General features: G+C 36.7%; 1 protein-coding gene across 1 annotated transcript in view; it reads left to right on the top strand.

Moving 5' to 3' along the window:
• The window catches only part of prkg2 (protein kinase cGMP-dependent 2), an 82,532-nt gene that overhangs the window by 45,305 nt on the left and 13,034 nt on the right, over positions 1-24,193 (top strand). The window contains exons 8-13 of the mRNA XM_028806012.2: positions 5,673-5,767; positions 10,148-10,216; positions 10,927-11,025; positions 13,180-13,330; positions 13,710-13,846; positions 21,476-21,565. Of these exons, the coding sequence (XP_028661845.1) occupies positions 5,673-5,767; positions 10,148-10,216; positions 10,927-11,025; positions 13,180-13,330; positions 13,710-13,846; positions 21,476-21,565 (641 nt within the window). The remainder of the gene's footprint in view (positions 1-5,672; positions 5,768-10,147; positions 10,217-10,926; positions 11,026-13,179; positions 13,331-13,709; positions 13,847-21,475; positions 21,566-24,193) is intronic.

Here is a 24,193-nt window from a genome sequence, read left to right as displayed (position 1 = left end):
AAGCACACACTAGAGACAATTAAGGATCCCCAATGCACCTAACCTGCATGTCTCTGGACTGTGGGAGGAAACCCACGCAGACACGGGGAGAACATGCAAACTCCTTGCAGGGAGGACCCAGGAAGTGAGCCCAGGTCTCCTTACAGCGAGGCAGCAGTGTTACCACTGCGCCATCGTGCCGCCCCCCAATTAAGTCATCTGCACCAAATTAAGGAGAACAAGCTTCGTTTACCAAATAGATCAAAAGTAGGTCATAACATCCTCATCACTACAAAAGCATTTTTTTGTACTTATCAATTGTCCATGACTTATAATAACATACTCTATATAACATCATTTTGGATGACCATTTTGATGTGCAGCACATGCTGTTTCTCACAACACATAGGCTTATTCTGGCATTTAAAGCTTCACAGCAAAAACAGTAAGAAAAAAATATCTTCCAAGTAAAGTGGTTAAGGCTTTGGACTTCAAACCCTGAGGTTGTAGGTTCAAATCCCGCTACTGACACTATGTGACCATCTGCAAGTTACTTGACCTGCCTTTGGTCCAATTGGAAAACCAAAATAAATGTAACCAATTTGATCATAAATGTTGTAAGTCACCTTGGATAAAAGGTATCAGCCAAACAAGTAAATTTAAATGTAAATGTAAAATATTACAAAACTGGGCTTAATTGTATAAAAACTGAGAATCAGTAGAAGTCCATTTTAAAACCTTTTGGACCCAAATGTGCAGCTGGAGTCAGCTGCTCACAAAGTTCTTTTATGCTGGTGTGTCATTTTACATTGAACACAATATAATTGGATATGTTAATTAGTGTTCCCTAATTTAAATTATTTATTTTGTCTTTTTTCTCTTTCTTCGTCATGTAAGCACTTTGAGCTACATTGTTTGTATGAAAATGTGCTATATAAATAAATGTTGTTGTTGTTATTCTGTACTGTACACAGGAAAGAGTAGGTCAGCTTAACACAAAATGTATGGGGTCATTTAACATGTGCCAAAGACTAGATGAAGTTGAAGGCGTACACATGTGATACAAAGTATTATACTGAAGAACACATTTCTTCTTTTGTACTTCAATAGACTCCTTTCAACATTTTCAAAGCTCTTCTACCACTTCAAAACCCTTGTGCCTACGGAATGCTTTCATTACTATGGGCTTTTAAAAACACATTAAACATCTCAAATTAAAACTTAACACCAATTGAAATGGTCATCTTAATGATTTTGTATGATTAATTACTGACAGATTCAGTGTATTTTGTGCAAGATGCTATATACATTATATAAACTGCTCAAAAAATTAAAGGAACACTTTGAAAACACAGCAGATCTCAATGGGGAAAAAAGTCATGCTGGATGTCTATACTGATATGGACTGGGTAATGTGTGAGGAACGAAAGGATGACACATTGTTTGATGGAAATGAAAAATATGAACCTACAGAGGGCTGAATTCAAAGACACCCTGAAAATCAAAGTGAAAAAAATGATGCAGGAGGTTTGTCCATTTTGCCGAAATTTCATTGCAGCAACTCAGAATCAGTTTGTATGGCCCCCACGTGCTTCTATGAATGCCTGACAACGTTGGGGCATGCTCATAATGAGATGACGGATGGTGTCCTGGGGGATCCCCTCCCAGATCTGGACCAGGGCATCATTGAGCTCCTGGACAGTCTGAGGTACAACCTGGGAGCAACAGATGGACCGAAAAATAATGACCCAGAGGCGTTCTATTGGATTTAGGTCAGGTGAGCGTGGGGGACAGTCAATGGTATCAATTCCTTTATTCTCCAGGAACTGCCTGCATACTCTCGCCACATGAGGCCAGGCATTTTTGTGCACCAGGAGGACCCATTACACCAGCATAGAGTCTGACAGTGGGTCCAAGGATTTCATCCTGATACCTAATTGCAGTCAAGATGCCGTTGTCTAGCCTGTAGAGGTCTGTGCGTCCAACCATGGATATGCCTCCCCAGACCATCACTGACCCACCACCAAACCAGTCATGCTGAACAATATAACAGGCAGCACAACGTTCACCACGGCTTCTCCAGACCCTTTCACGTCTGTTACATGTGTTCAGGGTGAACCTGCTCTCATCTGTGAAAAGCATAGGGCACCAGTGATGGACCTGCCAATTCTAATATTCTATGGCAAATGCCAATTGAGTTCCACGGTGCCAGGCAGTGAGCACAGGGCCCACTAGAGGACGTCGGGCCCTCAGGCCACCCTCATGAAGTCTGTTTCTGATTGTTTAGTCAGAGACATTCACACCAGTGGCCTGCTGAAGGTCATTTTGTAGGGCTTTGGCAGTGCTCATCCTGTTCCTCCTTGCCCAAAAAAGCAGATACCAGTTGTGCTTATGGGTTAAGGACCTTCTACAGCCCTGTCCAGCTCTCCTAGAGTAACTGCCTGTCTCCTGGAATCTACTCTCCATGCCCTTGAGACTGTGCTGGGAGACACAGAAAACCTTCTGGCAATGGCACGTATTGATGTGCCATCCTGAAGAAGTTGGACTACCTGTGCAGCCTCTGTAGGGTCCAGGTATCGCCTCATGCTACCAGGAGTGACACTGACCATAGCCAAATGGAAAACTAGTGTAAAAACAGTCCGAAAAGATGAGGAGGGAGAAATGTCAGTGGCCTCCACCTTTTAAACCATTCATGTTTTGGGGGTCATCTCATTGTTGCCCCTCTAGTGCCCCTTTTGTTAATTTCATTAACACCAAAGTAGCTGAAACTAATTAACAACCCCCTCTGCTACTTAACTGACCAGATCAATAGCCCAGAAGTTTCATTGACTTGATGTTATACTTGGATTAGAAAGTGTTCCTTTAATTGTTTTGATATATTTGTAAATGTATTGTAAAGGTGCTTATAAGTGTCCAGACGCCTGTTTTAAAACCTACTTAATCCAGTTTGTGATTGTTGGAGTCTGTAGCTTATCCTGGCATTTCACAAGTGGAAGCCAGGTGACAATCCTGGGTGGTCTGTTTTTTTTGTTTGTTTTAAATTGGCCATACTCTTCTTGGCCATGCTTGTTTGTGCACCACACATATACTGTCACTCCCAACGTGCCAATTTGGAATTGCCAGTAAACCTAATCTGTTTGTCTTTGGAATGTGGAATGAACCAGAGAACCCACACAAACACTGAACAATGTACAATGTTTGCAGAAATAGTATCTGGACTAGGATTCAAATACAGATTCCTGTAGCTGGGAGCCTATATGGCAAATCTTTGTAAAACTGAGACATGTTGCAGCATCAATGTAATGTAATGTAATCTGTTTCCATAACAATGTAAAGTCCTTTCTCATTTTGTTGTCAAAAAGGCTCATATAGTATTTTACTACTGTCTTAAATATGCCTTTATATGATGGAATGGTGGCACAAAGGTTAGTGTTGCTGTCTCTCATGGGCATAAATCTTATTCGACAGACTATTTCACATTCCTGAGATATATTGTTTAGGTTAAATTGTTAATTCTAATTTGGCCCTGTTCAAGTAATTACAAGACACTGAAATCCCATTTTTGACTCGGGTCCTGCACTGTTTCTGATACTCCTGGCCCTGTAAAATGAAGTGTAACATTCTAATACCCACTAAATTTATTTCAATGCCATGAGGGCTGGTAGCATCAGGCAGAAGACAGAAACCAAGCCTTTGATGGGGTTTCAGCATATCATGTGGTGCACTTGTGCACACACTCAGGCTAAGGGGACAATTTGGATTTTTCAGTTCACATAACATGCATATTTTTAGGGACATGACAGGAAACCCAACAAAGACATTGAGCAAACATCCAGACAAAAATAGATATTCAGAATTCAAATCCAGGATGCTGGATCAATGAAGCTGAAGTGCCAACCAAAAAAAGTCTGACTAGTGTGACAAAAACTGCTCAACCCAGAAGCAGTGGTGCATTAGAAATCAGCAGGATGAGGTACGCAGATGATTTAATTTGCATTTTCAATAACCTCACATATGGTACTAGAAGTTTATACATTATGCATGCCATGAAAAGAGAATAATTGGACGGGGTCAGTTCATGGTATCCTTTGAAAGCTTGTACTGCTGATGCTACACACCCAGGACATGTCAACAACCTATTTGTCAGTTACTTGGACAATTGGCAGAATTCATCAGAAGAAATTGTTTAGCTCAGTATATTGCAGTGGAATACATTGCATATGAGGGAGATAATGATTATAAGAAAGCTCGCTCACACATTAGGAAGAATCTGTGAGGCCAAGAGGAACAGCATATTAGAAGGCCCAGACACTATGCTAAAGACTTTCATAGCACATAAATCTGCTACTTTTCAGGATCTATCAAGATTCAGAAACTGTGATACAATGTCAAGATTCACCACGTAATACCCACAGAGATTAGATTCAGCCCTGCACCACCAATTATATCTAAAGTGATGTTTTAGCCTAGTAACCTAAAATTCAGTGGACTACTATGGGGCTGTCTTCAGCATTGGGTCCTGTTTTCCCTTGGAACAGATGGCCATTGGATTCTCATGAAAGAAAAACACAGATAATGATGCAATCCAGACATTCCCCAGCATCACATTGACAGTATAGTATGGAAGAAATCCCATGAGGAAGACAGGAATAGTTCAATCAATTAGATTTTTTATTCATCACAGATGAGTACATGGATACTATGTTGCAAGGCAGCAGAGCAAAGTTAAATTTTTGGATTGACTTTTTATATTTTCTTCTTCCTCCCCCTTCCCCTTATTTTTTTTAAAAAAAGCATAATATCGTTTACTTAAACATTTTATATTATTATGCTAATGGGCCATCTGTTCTTATTTTTTTATTATTCAGATAGACCCTAAAGAAGGAATGGTCACCTTTCCTGTGTCAAATAGACGCATTCCTAAAGAAACTGGAAATTATCCTAGGTCTACTTACTGCACCCTGTCTTATGACAGACGCCTATATGAATAACCTGCTGTTATAACAAAACGGCTTTGTCAGCTATTAACCCTAAGTAGCTTGCAAGCAGTTCATTTCTCTTTCACAATAGCTAGTGTCATGAAGAATCCACTTCAATAACCAGTCTCCTGTTGCTGCTTGTTAGAGGCAGTCCAGAAGATCCTTGCACTTATCACAAAGACTTTCACAGTTTGTCTCCTTACTACCATTTTTCCAACAGAGCAATGCCTGATGATATATGGTGATACAGTATATGTAGAAAATTATGTCAAGCCAGCTATTGATCACTCCACACCATCGGTGAACTACTGCATGACTGGAGGTACTGTTGTACAATACTTAGTTAAATGTGTCACAGGGCCCCTAAGATTACTCTGTCACTTCATACATAAATGCTGGTGTTACCAGTTATAACTATTTTACTTGATACTAATAACTACAAAGTATAGCACAATTGCAAGAAATACTGTAGTTCCTTTTCTCTCCTTTTGGAATGATTTCTTTCTTACATGTTGTATGTACTGGCTTTCATGCTGCTTCTGAGTTAAAATTGTTTTTTCTGTCATTGAATATATGCCATTATTCAAGTTCCAGATCATGAGTATCAATAACAAAGAGTTTAGTCTCTGACTTGCTTATGTTTTGCTTTTCTTTTATTTAGTACAAATTAAAAAAAAACTGTTGTTCAGTACAAATTTCTGTACTTCTGTGTAGGTGAAGGTGACCCAGCGTGCTGGAAGCTTCAATGATCCGAAATTGATAAAGACTTTACAAAAAGGAGATTACTTTGGTGAAAAAGCCCTCATAAGGTAAGCTGGCCGTGCATTATTCAGCTTTATTCAGCTCTTGGCCAGTTATTTGATGAATCTTATTACATAAAGAGCATTTTGCAGTGTAAAATGATAAAAGCACCTATCAAAGGAGAAAAACAAGAGGAAGCAACCAGAAAACAGTGTAGCTGCGTTTTTTTTTTCAAATTCATCAAAGTTCAGCAACTCTAGCATGGGATTCAACAAAAGCCTGACGCGCTGAAATGATTCCACAGACAAAATATCTTCATTTTTAAAAGTGTTAGTTAAAATTCAAAGTAAAACAGTTCACACAAAAAAGAAAAAATTAAAATAGCAAAAAAAAAAGAAAAGTTCTTGTTAAGAAAAGTTCTGTTCAAAGCTTAAATCTTGTTACATTTCTTTAAGTTTGCTTATTCAGTTAAATTATTTCCAAACATTTCTGAACCGTTTCAAAACGGTCAGAAAACTGTATGCCTATCCCATTTCTAAGTTGAAAATGGGCCTTTTAAGTGTGTACTGGGACCTGTTCAAAACAACAACTGACTTACTTAACACACTGTACCTCAGTTATAGCAAGAAAGTTCTTCTTATAGGGGGAAAAGACTATACATTGTCTATGTCTATGAAAGAAATTTATATTCTATTCAAATTAAGCAAACACTAATATGAGTTTATCTCAAAGGTTTAACTTTCTATGATTGGCTCTTACAAACATATTGCAAGATTTGATAAATAATTAAACAGTGAGAATTCTCAGAAATAAAATTAGTGAATATGGAGTTTAAGTTGGATAATTCACCAGAGACAAAGAGTATAGATTGTGTGATGTGACCAGTGGAGCTGCCTTGAGATCTGTACTTGGTCCGTCACTTTTTCTAGTTTTGAACTAATGACATTAATGCTGGTATTAAAAAAAAGAAAAATATATGACTCTAAAATTGAAAGATAACAGATACTGAGTGGTCAGAAAAAGCAACTCAAAATGATTTAAGCGATCCTCAAATATTTTAAAAATGTAGATGATTTTGAAAAATGTGAAGTGCTACACCTAGACAAAAAGGCACATTCATTATAAATACAGGATGGGTGGCAATGATCTATAAAAAGCAACTTAAAAATAGATGTAAGGGTTTATGTTGATGCAGTATTCCTCATTGTCTAGACAAAGTGCGTAAGCAATTAAAAAGAAAAGCAAAGTGCAATACCATAAATGCTGTTGGATATAAATCAAGAGACAGTATGCTCAAACTGTGCAATGTGGTAGTGAGGCAGTATAAAAAAACACAAACATTAAAAATGTGCAGGGCTGAACAACCACAGGCATTCCATGATTAAAGGGTAGGTCCGACTCTGACAGAGTAAGGGCATTTGACTTCTTTAGTCTTCAGCAAAGAAGGGTACATAGGGATTTAATTGAGCTCTTCTTTTAATAACTTGTGAAACACATACTCAAGGACACAGTTGGACATTAAGGAGAATCACATTTATGACTAGAATGATTTCAAGCTAACAAACATTTCTTTACACAAGGAGTACTTATGAATCTGGAACTGACTATATAGAGTCATATACAGTAAGTGAAGCAGAACCTTTAACCTTAATTGATGAGATATTCAGAGGTAGGCTGACCAGCTTGAAAAACTAAAGGGCCTCTTGACATTTGTCAAACATGCTATGTTCTTGTTATGTTCTCGATCTGATAGACACGAAAACAAAAAGTGGAGAAAGAGCTTCAAAGACTAGGGGCAGACAAGCTAAATGAGTATTCATCAAGAGTAGCGGGACCTTTCAGAAGTAAGAAGGCTGGCATCAGATGACTGACAAATTTGAAAAGGGTTTGATACTTAAAAAAATAAAAGGACACTATTGATCAGTGTTCATTGTTTGTAGTTAGCAATAGGACTCTAGCAGCAGCATTTCAAACTTTTTGTAATCTGTTTGTTAATACTCAATGTAGGGTTAGACCATATTAGTGTTTCACAGGTAGCTGTGAAAAGGCTTGATTGCACAATACTGACAAGCAAAACATCGTAGCAAAGAATCATGAGATGATTTGGCAAGCTATAAGATTGAATGAGAAGATGATTGTGGAGTAAGCAGGTGAGCTTTCCTTTTTATATGTTAAGATTTAGTTATTTAAAACCGCCCATTAACGGATGGCATCAAGGCAAGGAGTGAACATGGCTGAAGTTTATTCAGGAGTGATCTTAAAAAACTGGGTATCATCACTATATTAGTGGTAGATGATGTAAAGCAGGTAAAGACAGTATGCAAGTAGCCATATCGAGATATTGAATAAAAGTTTACATATCACAAAAAAAGATAACTGAACCAGTCATTTTGCATGTGTATTGTTGTCTTACAACTAATTAGGGAAATCAAGAGAGGGAATTAATAATGATAAAAGGTGTCGACTAGATCATAAAAGGAGGCAGACGGTTTTGCTTTTGAATTCAATGTTATGAATTTACAGAATTCATGGTTGTTCAGATAGGAGTACACTAGGGACCCCAGGTGACATCAACTGTTTGTTTTAAGAAAGCTGTGTAGAGCAGAAAGGTGATGTGTGATTTTGAGATGGACTTTATTAATTGTACATCTTCCTTCAATTGGCAATGTGGGGTCTGTAAATCGAGTGTAAAAACGATAGAGGCCACAAAACTGATCTTCCTTTTCCTTCTGTGCCATGAATTGATTGGAAATACAAGGAGTCAGAAAAGAACATTTCATAAAATTCTGGATGGCTTCAGATAGAAGCACATTTAACCCATGTTACACTTTCAGCTTTTAGGATGCATCAGCTCAATGTACTTATTTTATTCATTTTTATGCTTAAGGGCCACTTTCAGTTTAGATGACTGTACATACTCATGTCGAATATGCAGGGCCTGAAAGAATGAATTTTAACAGTCAAAAAAACCTGAAGATGAGCCCAAAAACAGCACTTCCTGCACTTGAATTGTGCATAACAATTTTTTTATAACCTTTTATATTTGATAACCGATCCCTTTAATGGATTACTTTGTAAAAGAGTTAGTGCTGGGCTGTGTCAGCGTGCATCAGGAAAGGAAAAAACATTAAAAGATAAATTTCCATGCTGTTAAGAAAAAACGGTAAAAGACACAGAGCCTTCGTCAGGTCCTTTTCAGTGTGGAAACAACCTTTACATTGTTATGTTTGCTACAGTAGCATTCTGCACGAGTCCCCACTTTACAAGGAAAACAAAGTTTTGTTGGTTAAGACACCAGATAGTGGTGACATGCTGTACGTTGGCTGGACATGCAATTACAAATTTCTCCGTACTCTGTACAATGACAATAGCACTACTAGTACTACTGCTACTTTTAGCTGTGGCGTCCTATCCAGTTTAAAGAATACAGTTAGCTATAAACATAGTACAGCTTATTTCTACAAATTCTTATTTGTTCCTTATTATGTAACAGTTTAGCATATTTGACATACAGGCATATACGCGTATAACACCAGTGTCTGTTTTAATATGTCAAGCAATGTTTATATTTGTTGCTTGTATTTTAAAAATTTGCCTTTTTCCTCAAAAAATATTTTAAAAATGTAATTTTGTTAAGCATATCTTTTATAGTGGATCTCTTTAATGAGACAAAGCAGTCTCTTTTACTGTTCATCTTTAAGATTTCAAGCTGGTGTGCAATCTGAGCTGATAAAAGGCTCTCATCTGATGGTGCACATTGAAATTTCAGTACATTCAAAACATAAAGAATTAAAAATATGACTTTTTTTTAGAGCTGTCATGGTGACAAATTGTCAGTTTATAGAGTAGCATTTCTGACATACTTAAGTAAATAATTATACATGTAGTTTGTCTGCACATTGTTTCCTTTCTATTCCGAGATTCAACTTTAAAGCCTTAAATTTATTATTGTGTAATTGTTAATAGTTAATATTTTCTCCTGTGTTTGAAAACTGCACATTCAAAATGTATTAAAATAAAAAATGCAATGTTTTGCTGCAGTGTTGTAGGTAAAATGCATGGTGTTTCTGCTCATAAATAAAATGTAAAAGCTCTCTTTCTGTGGGGAGGGAGCTTCAAATGTCTAATTGACCATAATTTCTAAGTCTCCTATTATTGTGAAAGAAGGCAGTGTCTATATGAATTAATGTAATAACAAAAAATTAATTGCATCAAAAGAAGTGCATTATTTAAGAAAAGACATTATGACAAATTTAAAGTGTGTCTTGTTCCAATAACCTACTAACAAAAAGTGCACCCATTTTGCTTCAGATGCTTCCTTTTTTTTGCCCCATATATGAATTTAGTTACTTTTGATATTGTGACTCTGCCATTCCTCTCAGCTTCTTTATGCATGTTTGATCTATTTGATGTGTGATGCACAATATTTTCCATCTTCTGTTTTACAGTGACGATGTCAGGTCAGCTAGTATAATTGCTGATGAAAATGATGTGGAATGCCTTGTTATAGACAGAGAGTAAGTAGCACTTGAGCCGAAAGCAAACAATAGAAGGCGGCCTCTATTCAGAAGCTTCCTTTCATCACAGTAAACATGAAAGAGAAAGGTTTGCTTAACATTTTGTATGTCAAATTTGAATTTCCATTTTTTACTTTTTAAAATAAGATTTTAAAAATGAATGTGTACATTAATTGGAAATACATATATAAATAGGCATGCAGGTGTTCCAGTCAGTCAAGCTTTCCCCTTTCATCTGTAAAATAAAAATGTTTAATCAGAAACTGATCATTTTACATTTACTGGGTGAAGTTTGTGAAAAAGGACATTATAGATCACCAGTATTAATACTTTGACAATTGATGCTCAGATTAAATCAGACTAACAACTGTACAGTATGTACTTGGTATCTGTTGATTCAAGAACCGGCTTCATCTATATCAGAATTGAAGTAATGAATGGAATTTTATCTGAAATGTTTTTCATACTCTGAAAATTCCAATTGGTCTTGATAAAAAATGGTTCACACATTACATGAGCCAAATCAAAATTTGTACATGATCAGTATATCAGGTTTTATGTGAGTGAACATTTTATGATCTTAGGAACCTGACTATGTCTTATTATTAGAGCGCAGATTTTAACTGACATGCTAGGAACAATTCCTTTGCTTTTGTACTGCAGTTATTTAATTGTCCACAATTGTGCGCTGACTGATTTTTTAATCCTAGGACATTTAATCAGACAGTTGGGACTTTTGATGAACTTCAGAAATATCTTCAAGGATATGTGGCAACACTCTCCAGGGAGGATGAACAGAGGCTTGCAAAGTAAAGTGATATTCTATCTTTTGACCAAAGTATTGATTATATTTTGATGTAACTCTACAGCTTTTTGGGACTTGTTATTTTTACAGTGTGCTATTTTACCATGCTTTGAGTCTTCAGTTTCTAAAGTAATAAAAATGAGATTTGAATGTCCAAGTCCTTTCCTTCATTCTTGTTAATAGATAGATAGATCCTTATTTGTCCCCAGGGGGAAATTTGGCTTTTTACAGAATCTCTTTAAATAAGTAAATAAATAAATACATGCATTTTGGTCTGAACTATACTATTGACTATACAGAAAGAAAGAAATGTTCTCACTTGGCTGTCCCAGTGAGGCATTACGCAGATGTATTGTTGTTGGTATAAAGGAGCCCCCGTAGCGTTACTTGACACACTTCTGCTGAATGATTTGTTGGCTGAAAGTCCTCAGTGTTAGTATGTCAGAGGATGTGCAGCATTGTTCATAAAGACACTCAGTTTTTGTTTTAATTCTCTTCTTCGCTACTACCTTCAAGGGGTCCAGAGTGCATCTTATAGCTTACCCTTTTAATTAGCCTGTTAATTCGGTGGGCCTTTCTTGAAGTGATGTTACCGGCACAGGTCAAGTGTAGAAAATAGCACAGGCCATCATAGGAGTTCGAGAAGATGTGAATAATGTCACTTCCCACATTAAAGAAACACAGCCTGCTCTGCTCTTTCTTATACAGCTCCTCTGTGTTCTGAGACCAGACCAACCTGTCATTAATATGGACCCCCAAGTATTTGTAGCAGTGGATCCCCCTTAAATCCACCCCTTGAATAGTGACCGGACATATATAATATAGTAGGCCTTTTGTTATATTATTTATTCAGAATATTAAGAAGTTAATGCCAATTTGCATATTCCACTGAAAATTGTTATTGTAGACCTGCATCAGGTTCATCATTCTGCAGTACATTTTAATTATATTTCTGCATTTAATATTCTTGTTTTTTTATTTGAATGATAATGCCTGCCATTTTTAGATATATTATTTCAATTTCATTTCTGTATTTAAGCACAGCACATAGTATGCTCAAACCCACTTGACCTAATTCAGGGCCATAAGGAACACCTTTTTATTTAAGATCTGAATTTTCAAAATTAATTCATAATAAAAAGAAAAATTAAATTCAGTATTCAATTTTAATAAAACACAGAGGTGGGCAAAAGTAGGTATGCGAGAATGGCGATTTGAGTACTTATAAGACCTAAGTGCACTGTTCCATTGTGACATTTTTTGAGTTAATAAAGTTATAATAAACTTGCATGTCTTTTGCCATATAAAACAACTGTAAACAGTCTTTTGCCTTTCCCTGTATACTATTTATTCACTGCCTTCATTATAATTTTCATGATTTCAGTTGAATCAGTGCAGATCTTTTCTGTAAAGTTATATTATATAATATCAAGTGCCATTATAAAGCAATTCTTTTCTTTGATGGCACCTTCAATATCCGTTATAAAGAACCAGATGAACATGATTTCATTTTGCACGTGTGACTAACTGGAGCAGTAAATGTGAACTGTAGTCTCTTGATGTTTCATATCCTATCTTATACTTTCTTCCTTGCTGTGTTTTTCTGTTATTGCTCATGGCTGTTTCATCTCACACCATGAAACTCTTGGAAATGATATTCCAGAGCCACCTCAGAGTACAGGTGAAAACAGCACCAGATTTGCTGCATTTTGTTAATTAGGTGTACATTCAGAGTGGATGTCACCATCATATATCTGAAACACAACATTTCTCTTAATTGTAAAGGCAGGCAGCTATAGAGTTGTCATGTTTTTGATTGTTCCACTGCTTTAACACCATAAAGCCCATAATTCTAAGATACAGGCGGAAGTCAATGGAGTCTGAGTGTTTTAGATTAGTGATTACTTGACAGTCAAATTTATACAAATCACAGTTTGTGTGGCTACATACCCTTATATCAGACCTGGTGGTAAGCAGCTTGTCCTGGCTGACTCCCTGTTGACCTTATACACACTATACACACTTAGACTTCAAATGCAATTTGAAAGTGCAGAAGGTTTTAGGTCAATCTGTAATCATGTGGGGAACCAGGGAAGGGCAATGTGTGGGCTTTGTATATTTTATAATATTTTGTATTTCTTATGGCTTTTTATCTTAGAGCATCATCATTTGATCGATGGTCTCCAGCGGTTTCCTTGGAGATGATTCAGCTGAAAGATAAAGTGTCAGGGTTTTCCTCAACTTCTCCTTTCCAGAATCTGGAGATTATTGCCACTCTTGGGGTTGGAGGATTTGGAAGAGTAGAGCTGGTATGCAGCCTGGTATTATCGGAAAAATAACAGTTATCTCAATTTGCCAGAAAGGAATGGAAATTAGTGTACCCAACAAACTACTGCATTAACAGTGGTTTGTGGTTTCAGAGCCTACTTTTGACATTAAAGTCATCCATTTCTTTGTTTTGATACAGTCTGCATTCATTTAATTTAAAATCTTACTATAATGCCAGGTTATTGATTTTAAAGCAAGGATATACTTAATGTTTTCTGGGAGATTGTGCTCTCAACCCTTAACCATTAATTGCTAGTTAATCATCATAACAAGCTGCTGAACAATAAAAACATTATTGTCCAAGTTTACAAACCTGATGGTTAGAGAGGAAACACTAAGGTGACTGTTTATTTACTTCAGGTTAAAGTAAAGAATGAAGATGTTACATTTGCCATGAAATGTATAAAGAAGAAACACATTGTTGATAACAGACAAGAAGAGCACATTCACTCAGAAAGGAAGATCCTTGAGGAGGCATGCTCCCCTTTTGTTGTCAAGTAAGTATATCTTTAAATTCATTTTTATATTCTTCAGGTTCAGGTGAACACAGTGTTCAAATAAAGGTGTTTTTTTCTGAAGAAAGCAGGGATTTGCAATGCATAAAAAAGAAAAACAAAATTGGAACACCCAGGCCAAGGAGACTTATCACCCATTTAAAAAAATATATCAGTCAGTCTGAATTTTGTATAAAAGTGTCTTGTACAGCGTTTACTACCATGGAGCCCATTCAAGAAACACAGGATAAAATGAAATAAACCTTTCATACTCTATCTTTCTCACACACATACACAGGTATTTCAACCCAATTTAGACTTACCAACCAACCAGCCTATCCCAAACGTCTTTAAGATGTTGAGGAAAAACCAGCAAGAAAGTCTAGAGACAAAGCCCAACAGACAAATGTCATGCCACCAGTGAACAGACCGAGATTCAAAGGCATTGTAACCACTACCCCTCAATTAATCTTTATTATATAATGTATAATGTTACAGCATGCAACATCACAAGGTACTTTACAGAAAAAAAATGACACCGCCAAAATTTTTAATTTTTATGTTTCTTAGCAAATACATCTTTAGAATTTTAGATAAAACCCACATTAACACAGGGAGAACCAACACCACATGAACAAGGATTATACAACTATTACCAAACAATACCTCTTTAATCAAATGTTTTTTTTTCAAACTACTGTAAAAATTTTACTTTTCATGAATCTTCTCTGTATTAGGCTTCAAAAATACTGAAATGTTTTATTATGAGAAACAGTATAACATGTAGAGGAGATATTGCCTTCCTACAAAGACAAACTACCTAAGAAAATCAAGCACTTTTGCTAGCCTCTAAGCCAGGGGTCTCCATCTCCAGTCCTGGAGAGTTACTGTGGCTGCAGGTTTTCATTCTAAGCCTTTTCTTAATTAGTGACCAGATTTTGGTGCTAATTAACTCTCTGCCTTAATTTTAATTATGCACAACTTAAGACTCAGGCCCCTTAATTAGCAACCAAACCAAATTAAGACACAAAATGAACCAACACATAAACACAACCTGCGTCCATCACACAATAACCAAAAATAAAGAAAGGTGAAGGCCTCAGTAATGTTGTCTGCTCAGGTCCACAAAACATTTTGACAGTGCTCTTAAAAAAGAAAATCAACAGTTTTGGAAATGTCTGCCATGGCAGAATGAGTGCCATGGAATTAAATAACGGGTTTAATTAGCAACGAGAAGAGAATTGGCTTCAGATTAAGAAACTGAATTAAGTGAAGTTGGTTGGAGGCCCCAACTTAGTTGGTCATTTGCTGGCTCACTTAACATCAAATTTATGTTTAGGTGCCATTTAAGGAAAAAGGAATCAATTCAGCAGACAGAGTCTCATGAAAAGCCAATTAAAATAAAGGGATATAGTTAATTAGCAGCAAAAACTGGTCACTAATTAAGAAAGAGAATGAAAACTTGCAGCCACAGTAACTCTCCAGGGGCCTCATGCATAACAACATGCATAGAATTCACACTAAAACATGGCGTATGGACAAAACTGGAAATGTGCATACAAACAAAAAAATCCAGATGCAAAAATCTGTGCAAACGCCAACTTCCACGTTCTTCCGCTCCAGAAATCCCAGTCAGCATGAAAAGTAATGCACGTGCACACGCCTGCTGCCCCACCCCAACTCCTCCCAGAATTACACCTCTTTGAATATGCAAATCAATATAAATAGCCCTTAAGCTCAGCGTTTTGTGAAAAGGCAATGGTGCGGGGGAAAATAGAAGAATTTCAGCAAATACCAAGTGGAGGTAAGGAAAAACATACTATTTGTTGGTTTAAACAGTGGTATAAACAACAAAAGGAAGTAATCAAGTGACAGAGTGTCAGAGAAACTCGAAAGCTCAAGTTCACAAAGTCGCACAGTGGCCGAAATAAAAAAAGAAGTTGTCAGATATCAAAGTCACCGTGAAAAGGCGAGTCGTAGCCCACTGTTTGAGTGTCATATTAGGGTACAGAGAAAAGAAAAAAAAAATGGGGACACAGTGAGAAAATAACTAGAAATGTCAACTTTAATCTCGAAATTTCCACTTTAATCACGTAGTTTATTTTGTTATTAGTAGAACATCATAAACTTCATCTTTAAATTGTTTAATTTACTAGTTTCTCAAATCTCATCGTAACTAAAGTAGCACTTTAAATGCTTTGTTTTGTATGTGTTCTTCTATGTGCTCTGTGTGTGTGAGAATCACTACGTGCTTCTTAAACAGGCTTTCTCTTCCTCCAACAGGACACAGAATCCATTACATTCGTGATATTACAGCTCTCTGAATAATTAAAATACTGAGATGTATATTTGATATCATTTTCATGATGACAGGAGTTAAAGCATGTTATTAAACATGGGAACATGGTGGCGCAGTGATAGTGACGAGCTGGCACCTCCCGCAAGATGCTTGCTGTGCCGTGCGTAACCTTCGATGAAATAATTTATTGCAGCAGCACAGTCTTTTTCAAATGTACTAATCTCCAATTCCTGTCCTTCCTTTTCTTTCTCCAAGTAACTAATCACCACACAATCAGCTCTGTAATAGATGTTAAGTCATCTGTAAGCTTAGAACGCCGATTCTTCAAAACTTTTAAGGAACACTGAAATATCTTCATAGTACATGTTTAATTATTCTATCAATCTATCCTTCAAGTGTTGTGCCAGTCCCAACAAGAATACAGCACAAGGCAGGAACAATCCCTGAACTAGCTAGCGCTGCGACACCGTTAATTATTAACAATATAGACTATTTAAATGATTTTAATATTTTGTCTGCATAATGTAATAAACATATTTTGCTGCATTTCATCTTAAAAATGATATCGTCATCATATGTAAATACGCACTTTATAAAGTGGCTCAGGTTGTGCAATATTATAACTGTATCGCAAGTTCACAGTGAGGTAATTGTACTTATAAGTACAAACAGTTCTACAAGGAGCACCTGATGGACTGATTGAGTGTGTTTATAGTTCTTGGGATAAAACTATTTCTGAACCACGTTGTCCCTACAGGAAAGGCTCTGAAGCGTTTTTCGTATGAGAACAGTTCAATAGACAGTGCGCATGGATGAGGCAGCGTGTGCTTGATGCTGTATACCGATAATTCTCTTTCCGATAAGTTGCTGTACAGCTGTGATTCCACACTCAGATACAGAGGGATAAATACTCTGAGTGGTACAGAGAGAGTAACAATGCCAAAGCAGCTATGGTATTTGGAATAGTTTGGCTATTCCGTGGACCATTATATTGTTTTAGGTTAATTATAATCAGATGCCTTAAACTAATAAACAATATGTGGTTAATTTCAGTGTATTTGGTAAAGCCACGTCAGGGATGTGGATCTAAAAAAGAAAGGAAAACCAAACTGGAACAAAAGCACTGTTTTGACGCTGGGTGCCACCAGTTTGCAAAACCAAGCGGAGAACTTGCATATGCCAAGCATTTAGCTGGCGTGAAAATGTGCATGGCTTTACACCAAGTTTAGGTTTTATGCATCACGATTTGATCATGGAAACTGGAGTATGCAACATTTTTGTGCGTACGCACTGTTTACACATGAGGCCACAGGACTGGAGTTGGAGACCCCTGCTCTAAGCCCTGCTTGCTTCCTTTCCTAAAACTTTCAATTGGAACCAATTTTATTCTGTTGTGGAAACCAGTGGTAGCCATCTGTTTTTCCATCCATGCACTGGCATAATCTTTCTTAAACCAATTGGCAGCTTCAGGGGTAAGACAGGAACCAACCACCAGATGGAGTGCCAAAGCATTGCAAGATATACACAACCACACTTAGCGATTGCTGGACATACAGTATCATCTGTACTACTTAGCCTAATGTGCTTTTGTTTGGTATCTGAACGAAAATTGGGCTACTCTGAGAAAAACAACCGCAGACATGGGAATGATGATCAAAGATATCTACTCAATAGTTTCAACTCCATAAAACTACTGATATGGAGAGCACAAGTTTGTTACATATCCATTGTTTAAATAGAAACATCTGTCCTTGTCTTATTCATTGGCTACTTTCTTGGACATCCTTTTTAGCCTCAATCCATTTTCACTGCATACCTCCCAAGATTATGGCTGAGTACAAGTATTTCTGTCCCTGAGGAAATTGCATAATTGGCTGAAGGCTCTGTGGTTGAAATTGATGTTTAAATTCCTGGCACCACCATGATAAAGGGGTTAGTAACAAAAATTGATGCTTTCTTGTAAGCAAAATCTCAGTCATAAAGCAAGTGTTTAAGATGAGTGGCAAAGTATTGAAAATGTACAGTGTAAGGTCAGTGTTTTGTGTGCATGTGTCTTATGCTGTTTACTATACTAATTTCATAAAGACAACCTTCATTTCTTTAATAGATTCTGGTTAATGTTTGTCCAGTACTGCTCTGTCCCAATTGTAAATACACAATTGTTTAACCATCTGTCAAACCTGTAATGATTGCATGATTTAATGAAACAGGTCAGTGATAAGATTAATGATATAAACATTAATTATAAAAGTTACCTAACTCAGCAAAGGTTAATCAGTTACAGGCATTATTGGCAAGCATATTAGCTTTAAAGGCCACGGCCTTTTAGTGAATCAAATGCCTCCTTTAAAGCTACATTTAATTATTTATGGGCGTTTCACATTTTTGCTTTTTTTTATTGCGATGTTGAATAGAAAAACATTTGTGATTCATCTGTTGATAGTGCTTGAAAGATTTAGAGAGGATGTTTTGAACTGAAAATTAATTGAAAAGACAAAACAAAAGAAATTAAGTAAGCAAGCAAGAAGGAGGAGGAGGAGAAGAATGACTGTGTATTCCACGATCATATCCATTTTCTTAATTTGCTTTTTCCATTATTTTGGACTGTTGGAAGAAAATGCAGTATGAGAGAGGAGAATATGCCATCACCACACTGAAGACACCCCTGTATCACCAAACTGCACATTTGTGATTACTTTATTTTTATTGAAAAATGTAACCACTAATTGTATTATCGTGGAAAGATCTTTTCAGACACCTCTTCTTAAAACATTTTTAAGATGCACAGATTCTTTTAAGTGTGAACCCACAGATTAATGTCTAACATCTGTTGCTACTTTAGTTTGCCGGTTCTTGCAGCTACTAAGCAGCTACTAACCTTTAAGGATATACAGTTTTCAGTTGCAATCCACTTGTACCCAGGACTATAGTCCAGTACCTCACTCTCAGTAGTTCCTTCAAGACTGTCACCCTAACCCTCCTAGTGGGGGTGCACTCACTCAATCACTCCGACTGATATAGCTGAGGAAGAAACTTGGTATCCAGCCAACAATGGTAAAATAAAGCAGTCTTGCAAGCAGAAAAGGAGGCTTTAATAAATCTTGATCTTTAAGCATTATTCAGATGGATAGTGTCCTAAACGAAAGCAAAATAAAAGTGAGGCAATGCACACCATACAACCTGGAACTTCTAAATGTTTAGTCTTTCCAGGTGCCTCTTTTCTTGCATTGCTTGAAGTATTGGCAGTAACTAATCACATTACTGGTTTGACTTCCCCACTCCTCCTTTTTTCTTTCTTTGATCAGCTCTTTTGCTGCTTTTATAAAGTTCTTTGCCATTATCCAAAGTTCATAAAACAAAAAAATGTTGCCATAATGATCCTCTTTAGCTCATGCTTCTGACACCATAAAGTGCAGCATGCTTGTATACCTTAAGAACAGTTTGGCAGACTTTTATAACTCAAACAACTTATGACACCATACAGTACATGCATTATGGTAACAGTTCTGTATTATACATGTGATTAAAATGGTTCTTATTTCCTACCAACAAAAACATGCATAGCCAAGCAATCCCTTAGACTTACAATACTGAAGAACATTTTACACTAATGATGAAAATATTCAGGTGACTGTTAAGCAAACACAAATGCATTAACAGACAAAGTACATTTATCAGTAGCTAATTAACATAGCAAACTGTTTTTGCATAGAAAAGGAATAAAGTGTCTTGGCAAATGTACTCTTTTTAAACTTTACAAGAAAACTTCTGCTCTTTTCAGAAAAGTCCTGTTTTTTCCTCCAACAATAATACACTTCATTTGTCATATGCCACTGAAAATCTTCTAAACTTTATACATTTGAACTATTTATTTACATACTGTACACTGAACTAATTGAAATCTGACATACTAAGCACTTGATTGAAGAAAGACCTGAGCAATTGCAGACTTCCTAAGTATATCTTTGGCAAATGATCTCCGTCTCTTCTATTTCAACTTTAGGCACTTAAATGTATTTCTTATCAGCCTACCAAACAGTTTAGAATCTTGGCAGAAGCAATTTTGTGTATTCTGACATTAAATCACATATTGTAGGCAGCGGGTTGGTGCAGGGGCGAATACTATTGCCTCACAGATCTAGAGTCCTACTTTCAGATTCAGGCCTGGACACTCTCTGGTGCAGTTTGCACATTGTCTCCAGTTCTTTGTGGAGTTTTCTCGGACTACTCCTTTCCTCTTTCTGCATCCCAGAGATGTGGGCTAGGTTGCTGGGCAGTGCTAAATTCTTCCTGTGTGTGAGTGTTTCTTGAGCCAGACAGACACCACGTCTTGAGATAGTTCAGTGATTCTGATATAGTGTAGGAGTTTCTTTTTTTCTGTTCACATACTGTATGGCTTTTAACTGCTAACATATATGTATCCTCTTTCTTTACTTTTGATTTTATTTTCCTGCAGACATATGCTGTTCTGTTTTCTGCATGTAAGTTAACATGCTGTCAGCTTTGTATTTTGCTTTTTTGAACACAGAGAGACATATTAGGGAAGCTACTATGCCATTTATTTTAGTATAGGTATTATTGGCAAAGGTAAATAGAAATAATCAATAATTATTAAGATTATGAGTATCTGCAGTTGGCTGATGAAGTTTATTTCAATTCCTAAAGAAACTGCTGGTTTCCAATGAAAACAGCAGAGAAGAATGAAGATACATTTAGTCAATGAAGAAAGCTACTTCCAGGTGTCTAAAACAAATGGATTTCTTGTCCTGTCTACTGGTAATGATTTTCTTTTAAAAATCGATAAATGAAGCAAGTCTTCAATGTTTAAATAACATTAAATATTTAGCTGTAAACATCCTGCGTGAAACTCTGACATTAATAACTTCTTAAGCTGCTGGAGCAGATCTACTATCAGGGAATTTTAGATGTGTGCCCAGGGTACTTGACAGCAAGGGGCCATTTCACCAATCCCCACCATCCTGGGGTGAAGAAGAGATGAAGTCTTACGCCAAAAAGCAATTAAAATCACGCTGCATTAAACAAACCGACGTCCGCTCACTGCATTATTAAAAGTATGATCAACTTTCTGTTAAGGAGCTAAGTCACCCAGGGGCCTGTGGGGGTCTTAATCTGGCCTTGCTCAACTGGAATCTCCTCTAACTTCCTTGCTTGTGGTGAAGTTGTTTTCTGTGTCCTTTTCAAGGTAAACGTATGTATTGATCAGATTTTTCAAAAGCCAAACACAAGAATAGACATTTGGAGATATTTGATGTTCAAGTCAAACAGAATGCTTTAAAAGAAAAGAGAATCACTAATTCTCCTTTCATTTTCAGGTTATACCGTACTTTTAAAGACAGTAAATATGTATACATGTTACTTGAAGCTTGTCTTGGTGGGGAAATCTGGAGCTTACTGAGGGACAGGTGAGCACCTACATTATTTTTTTTTTCTTTGTGATGATGTTTCCCCATCCGGGGTTGATTCCAAATTGGTTGCAGGGATATGCAATGGACTGGACCCTGAATTGGATAATCAGTTAAGAAAGATATATAAAAATAATCAGTAATGATTAAGACTATGTAGAAATTCAATTTAATTGATTGATGTTTACGGATCTTCCTGTGTGACCACAATAAAAGTTGTAAGTATGTGTAAACATGGTAACAATGATGCATAATTTCAATACTTTGTGACAGTTTTTGCAGCCCAAAGATTTTTTACGTGTCATTAACAAATTTGTAAAGATGCTAATGATGGTCTCACATTTGTAGCCTTTTCCTAATTAAATAAAAAAAGGCATATAGGAAACATTTGTTTAATAATTGTAATAAGAATAATCATCAAAAAGTGAATGTTTCTATCCTAAACTGTATGTACTGAACATAATTTTGCTTTGACGTGTGATGATTGAAATTCTGAGATTTGTTTTAAGTTTTGAATGAAGGTTACAAAGGTGAAAAATGTTAGCCTTATTTTTCTTTATCTGCACAATGGTGTCTAGTGTCATGTGACCTTGATTTATGTGCCAATAATGTCACAGAAGTGACACTAGAGATATGGCAGCAATCATAATATGCCATTTTTATCACTTTGGCAAATAAAACTTTACAGCTTCTCTTATTGGTAGTTTTTCCCCACAAGTAAGTTCTAGCAGAAGTATAGTTTTCTTTTGACTTCATTTCAACTTTGACTCATGAGTAACAACTTGTCCTTTGGTTCCATGTTACAGGCTTTAGCTTGGTCTCATGGTTTTGACCATTGCCAATCCTAGACCATGTCTCGGTTATTGTATATCATCTCCCATTTTCTCAGTGCTTACAATAATTCTTGTGCACTTCAGAGTGTCCTCATTACTATTCATTTTGGAGTTATGATTATATGGAGTCCTAGACATGGTGAAAAGGATGAAAGACCTCGAATAGGATCCAAAAACCCAGGCTGGTCCTTTCTTAGCCTAAAAAGAATAAACCTCAGCCCAGACAGCTTCACCCCAAACTCTGCACAGCCCTAAAAGTGGTTTTGGCTTGAAAATACTTTACATGTCCCAAAATATCTCAAAGTGCCTCTCAAAGGAAAGAAAAAGCATAAAAAGCAACCTTTGGCTTCAGAATCGGTCTACATGTATATACACACACGCACTACTGGTCAATGATTTTAGAACACCTCAGTGTTTAATGTCTTAATGTTTCATGAAATCAAGGCATAGAACAAATAAACAATGGCAAATAAAAAAAAAATAAGTCAAGGAATCATTAAGTGTACAAAATGTTATTCAAATTATTTGATTCATCAAAGTAGCCACCTTTTGCTGATATAACATTCAAACATACGTGGCATTCGTTCTATAAAGGAAATCAAATATTGAGCAGAAAGATCTTCCCAACACTGTTGCAGAGGTTCACACAAACATGTGCACTTGTAGGATGCTTCTTTTCATCTTTCTGTCCAGGCCATCCCAAACTAATTCAATTGGGTTTAAGTCTGGAGACTGTACTGGCCTGTTCATGTTTTGAAGTGTACTTTCCTGTTTTCTTTTAACATGATTCTGACATACCTCCAGGTTAGGTTTTGGGTCATTGTCTTACTGCAGGATGAAACCCTGCCCTACTAGACTAGATTAGAAGGTATGGTGTGGTGCTGCAAAATGCTGTGATAAGCCTTTTGATTCAGAATGCTAGTTATTCTGTGCAAGTCAACAACTCTGGCTCCACCAAAAGAACTGCAGACCATCACATTTCCTCCTCCATGTCTGTCATTTTGTGACATCTTTCACACTGAGGAATCATCCTTTTACCAACTGGACAACAAACAAACACCCCGTGTGATGAACCGAAGATTTCACATTATGATACAGTGGCCCATAAGACTTTCTTCCAGTCTGCAGTAGCCCACAGCCAGTATTTCATGGCCCAGGCATCCTTTAAGAAATGGCTTTTTATTGTCACTCAAACCTACAGCACAGTCTCCTCTTCACAATAGAAACTGGGACTTGCTTTTTTGACCACTGTTAAGTTGTTCTTGAAGCTGTTGTGCCATGAGGTGCCTATCATGCAAGATGGTGACTCTTCGAAACTTGTCTTCTGATTGGGTTGTGACTTTGGGTTTTCCAGATCTCCTCCTTTCAGAGTTTCTTCCAGTTTCCAATTGCCTTTGGATTGTGTAGAACACCATACTCAACAACACTTTTTTGCAGTTTCTCTAAATGAAAGACCTACACTTCTAAGAGTAATTGTGCTGTGTCTCATTTAATTTGTTAATTGCCGTTTTCTTACTATTATCACTGGAATATTGTCCAAACAGTACTTCAGAGGGTGTAGTAACACAGTCTGTGCCAACTCTGCTTTAAGACAGACGGAGGGATTTTAAGTAATCAACAGATGTTGGGACACCTTGTTCAAAATATTTGCTTCATACTGCAAGGCTTAATTTACTTTAACTGCTGCAAAACATCTGTAGGTTGTAACCTATTAGTTATTCCGTAAGGACTGTCCATTTGTAATATTCTGAAATTTATTTTTTGTCAGTTTTTGCTAATCTAAACTTTAAATTTA

This window comes from Erpetoichthys calabaricus, chromosome 7 (genome assembly GCF_900747795.2).
Source record: "Erpetoichthys calabaricus chromosome 7, fErpCal1.3, whole genome shotgun sequence".
Classification (NCBI taxonomy): Eukaryota; Metazoa; Chordata; class Cladistia; order Polypteriformes; family Polypteridae; genus Erpetoichthys; species Erpetoichthys calabaricus.
This window is presented reverse-complemented; position numbering and strand designations above follow the sequence as displayed.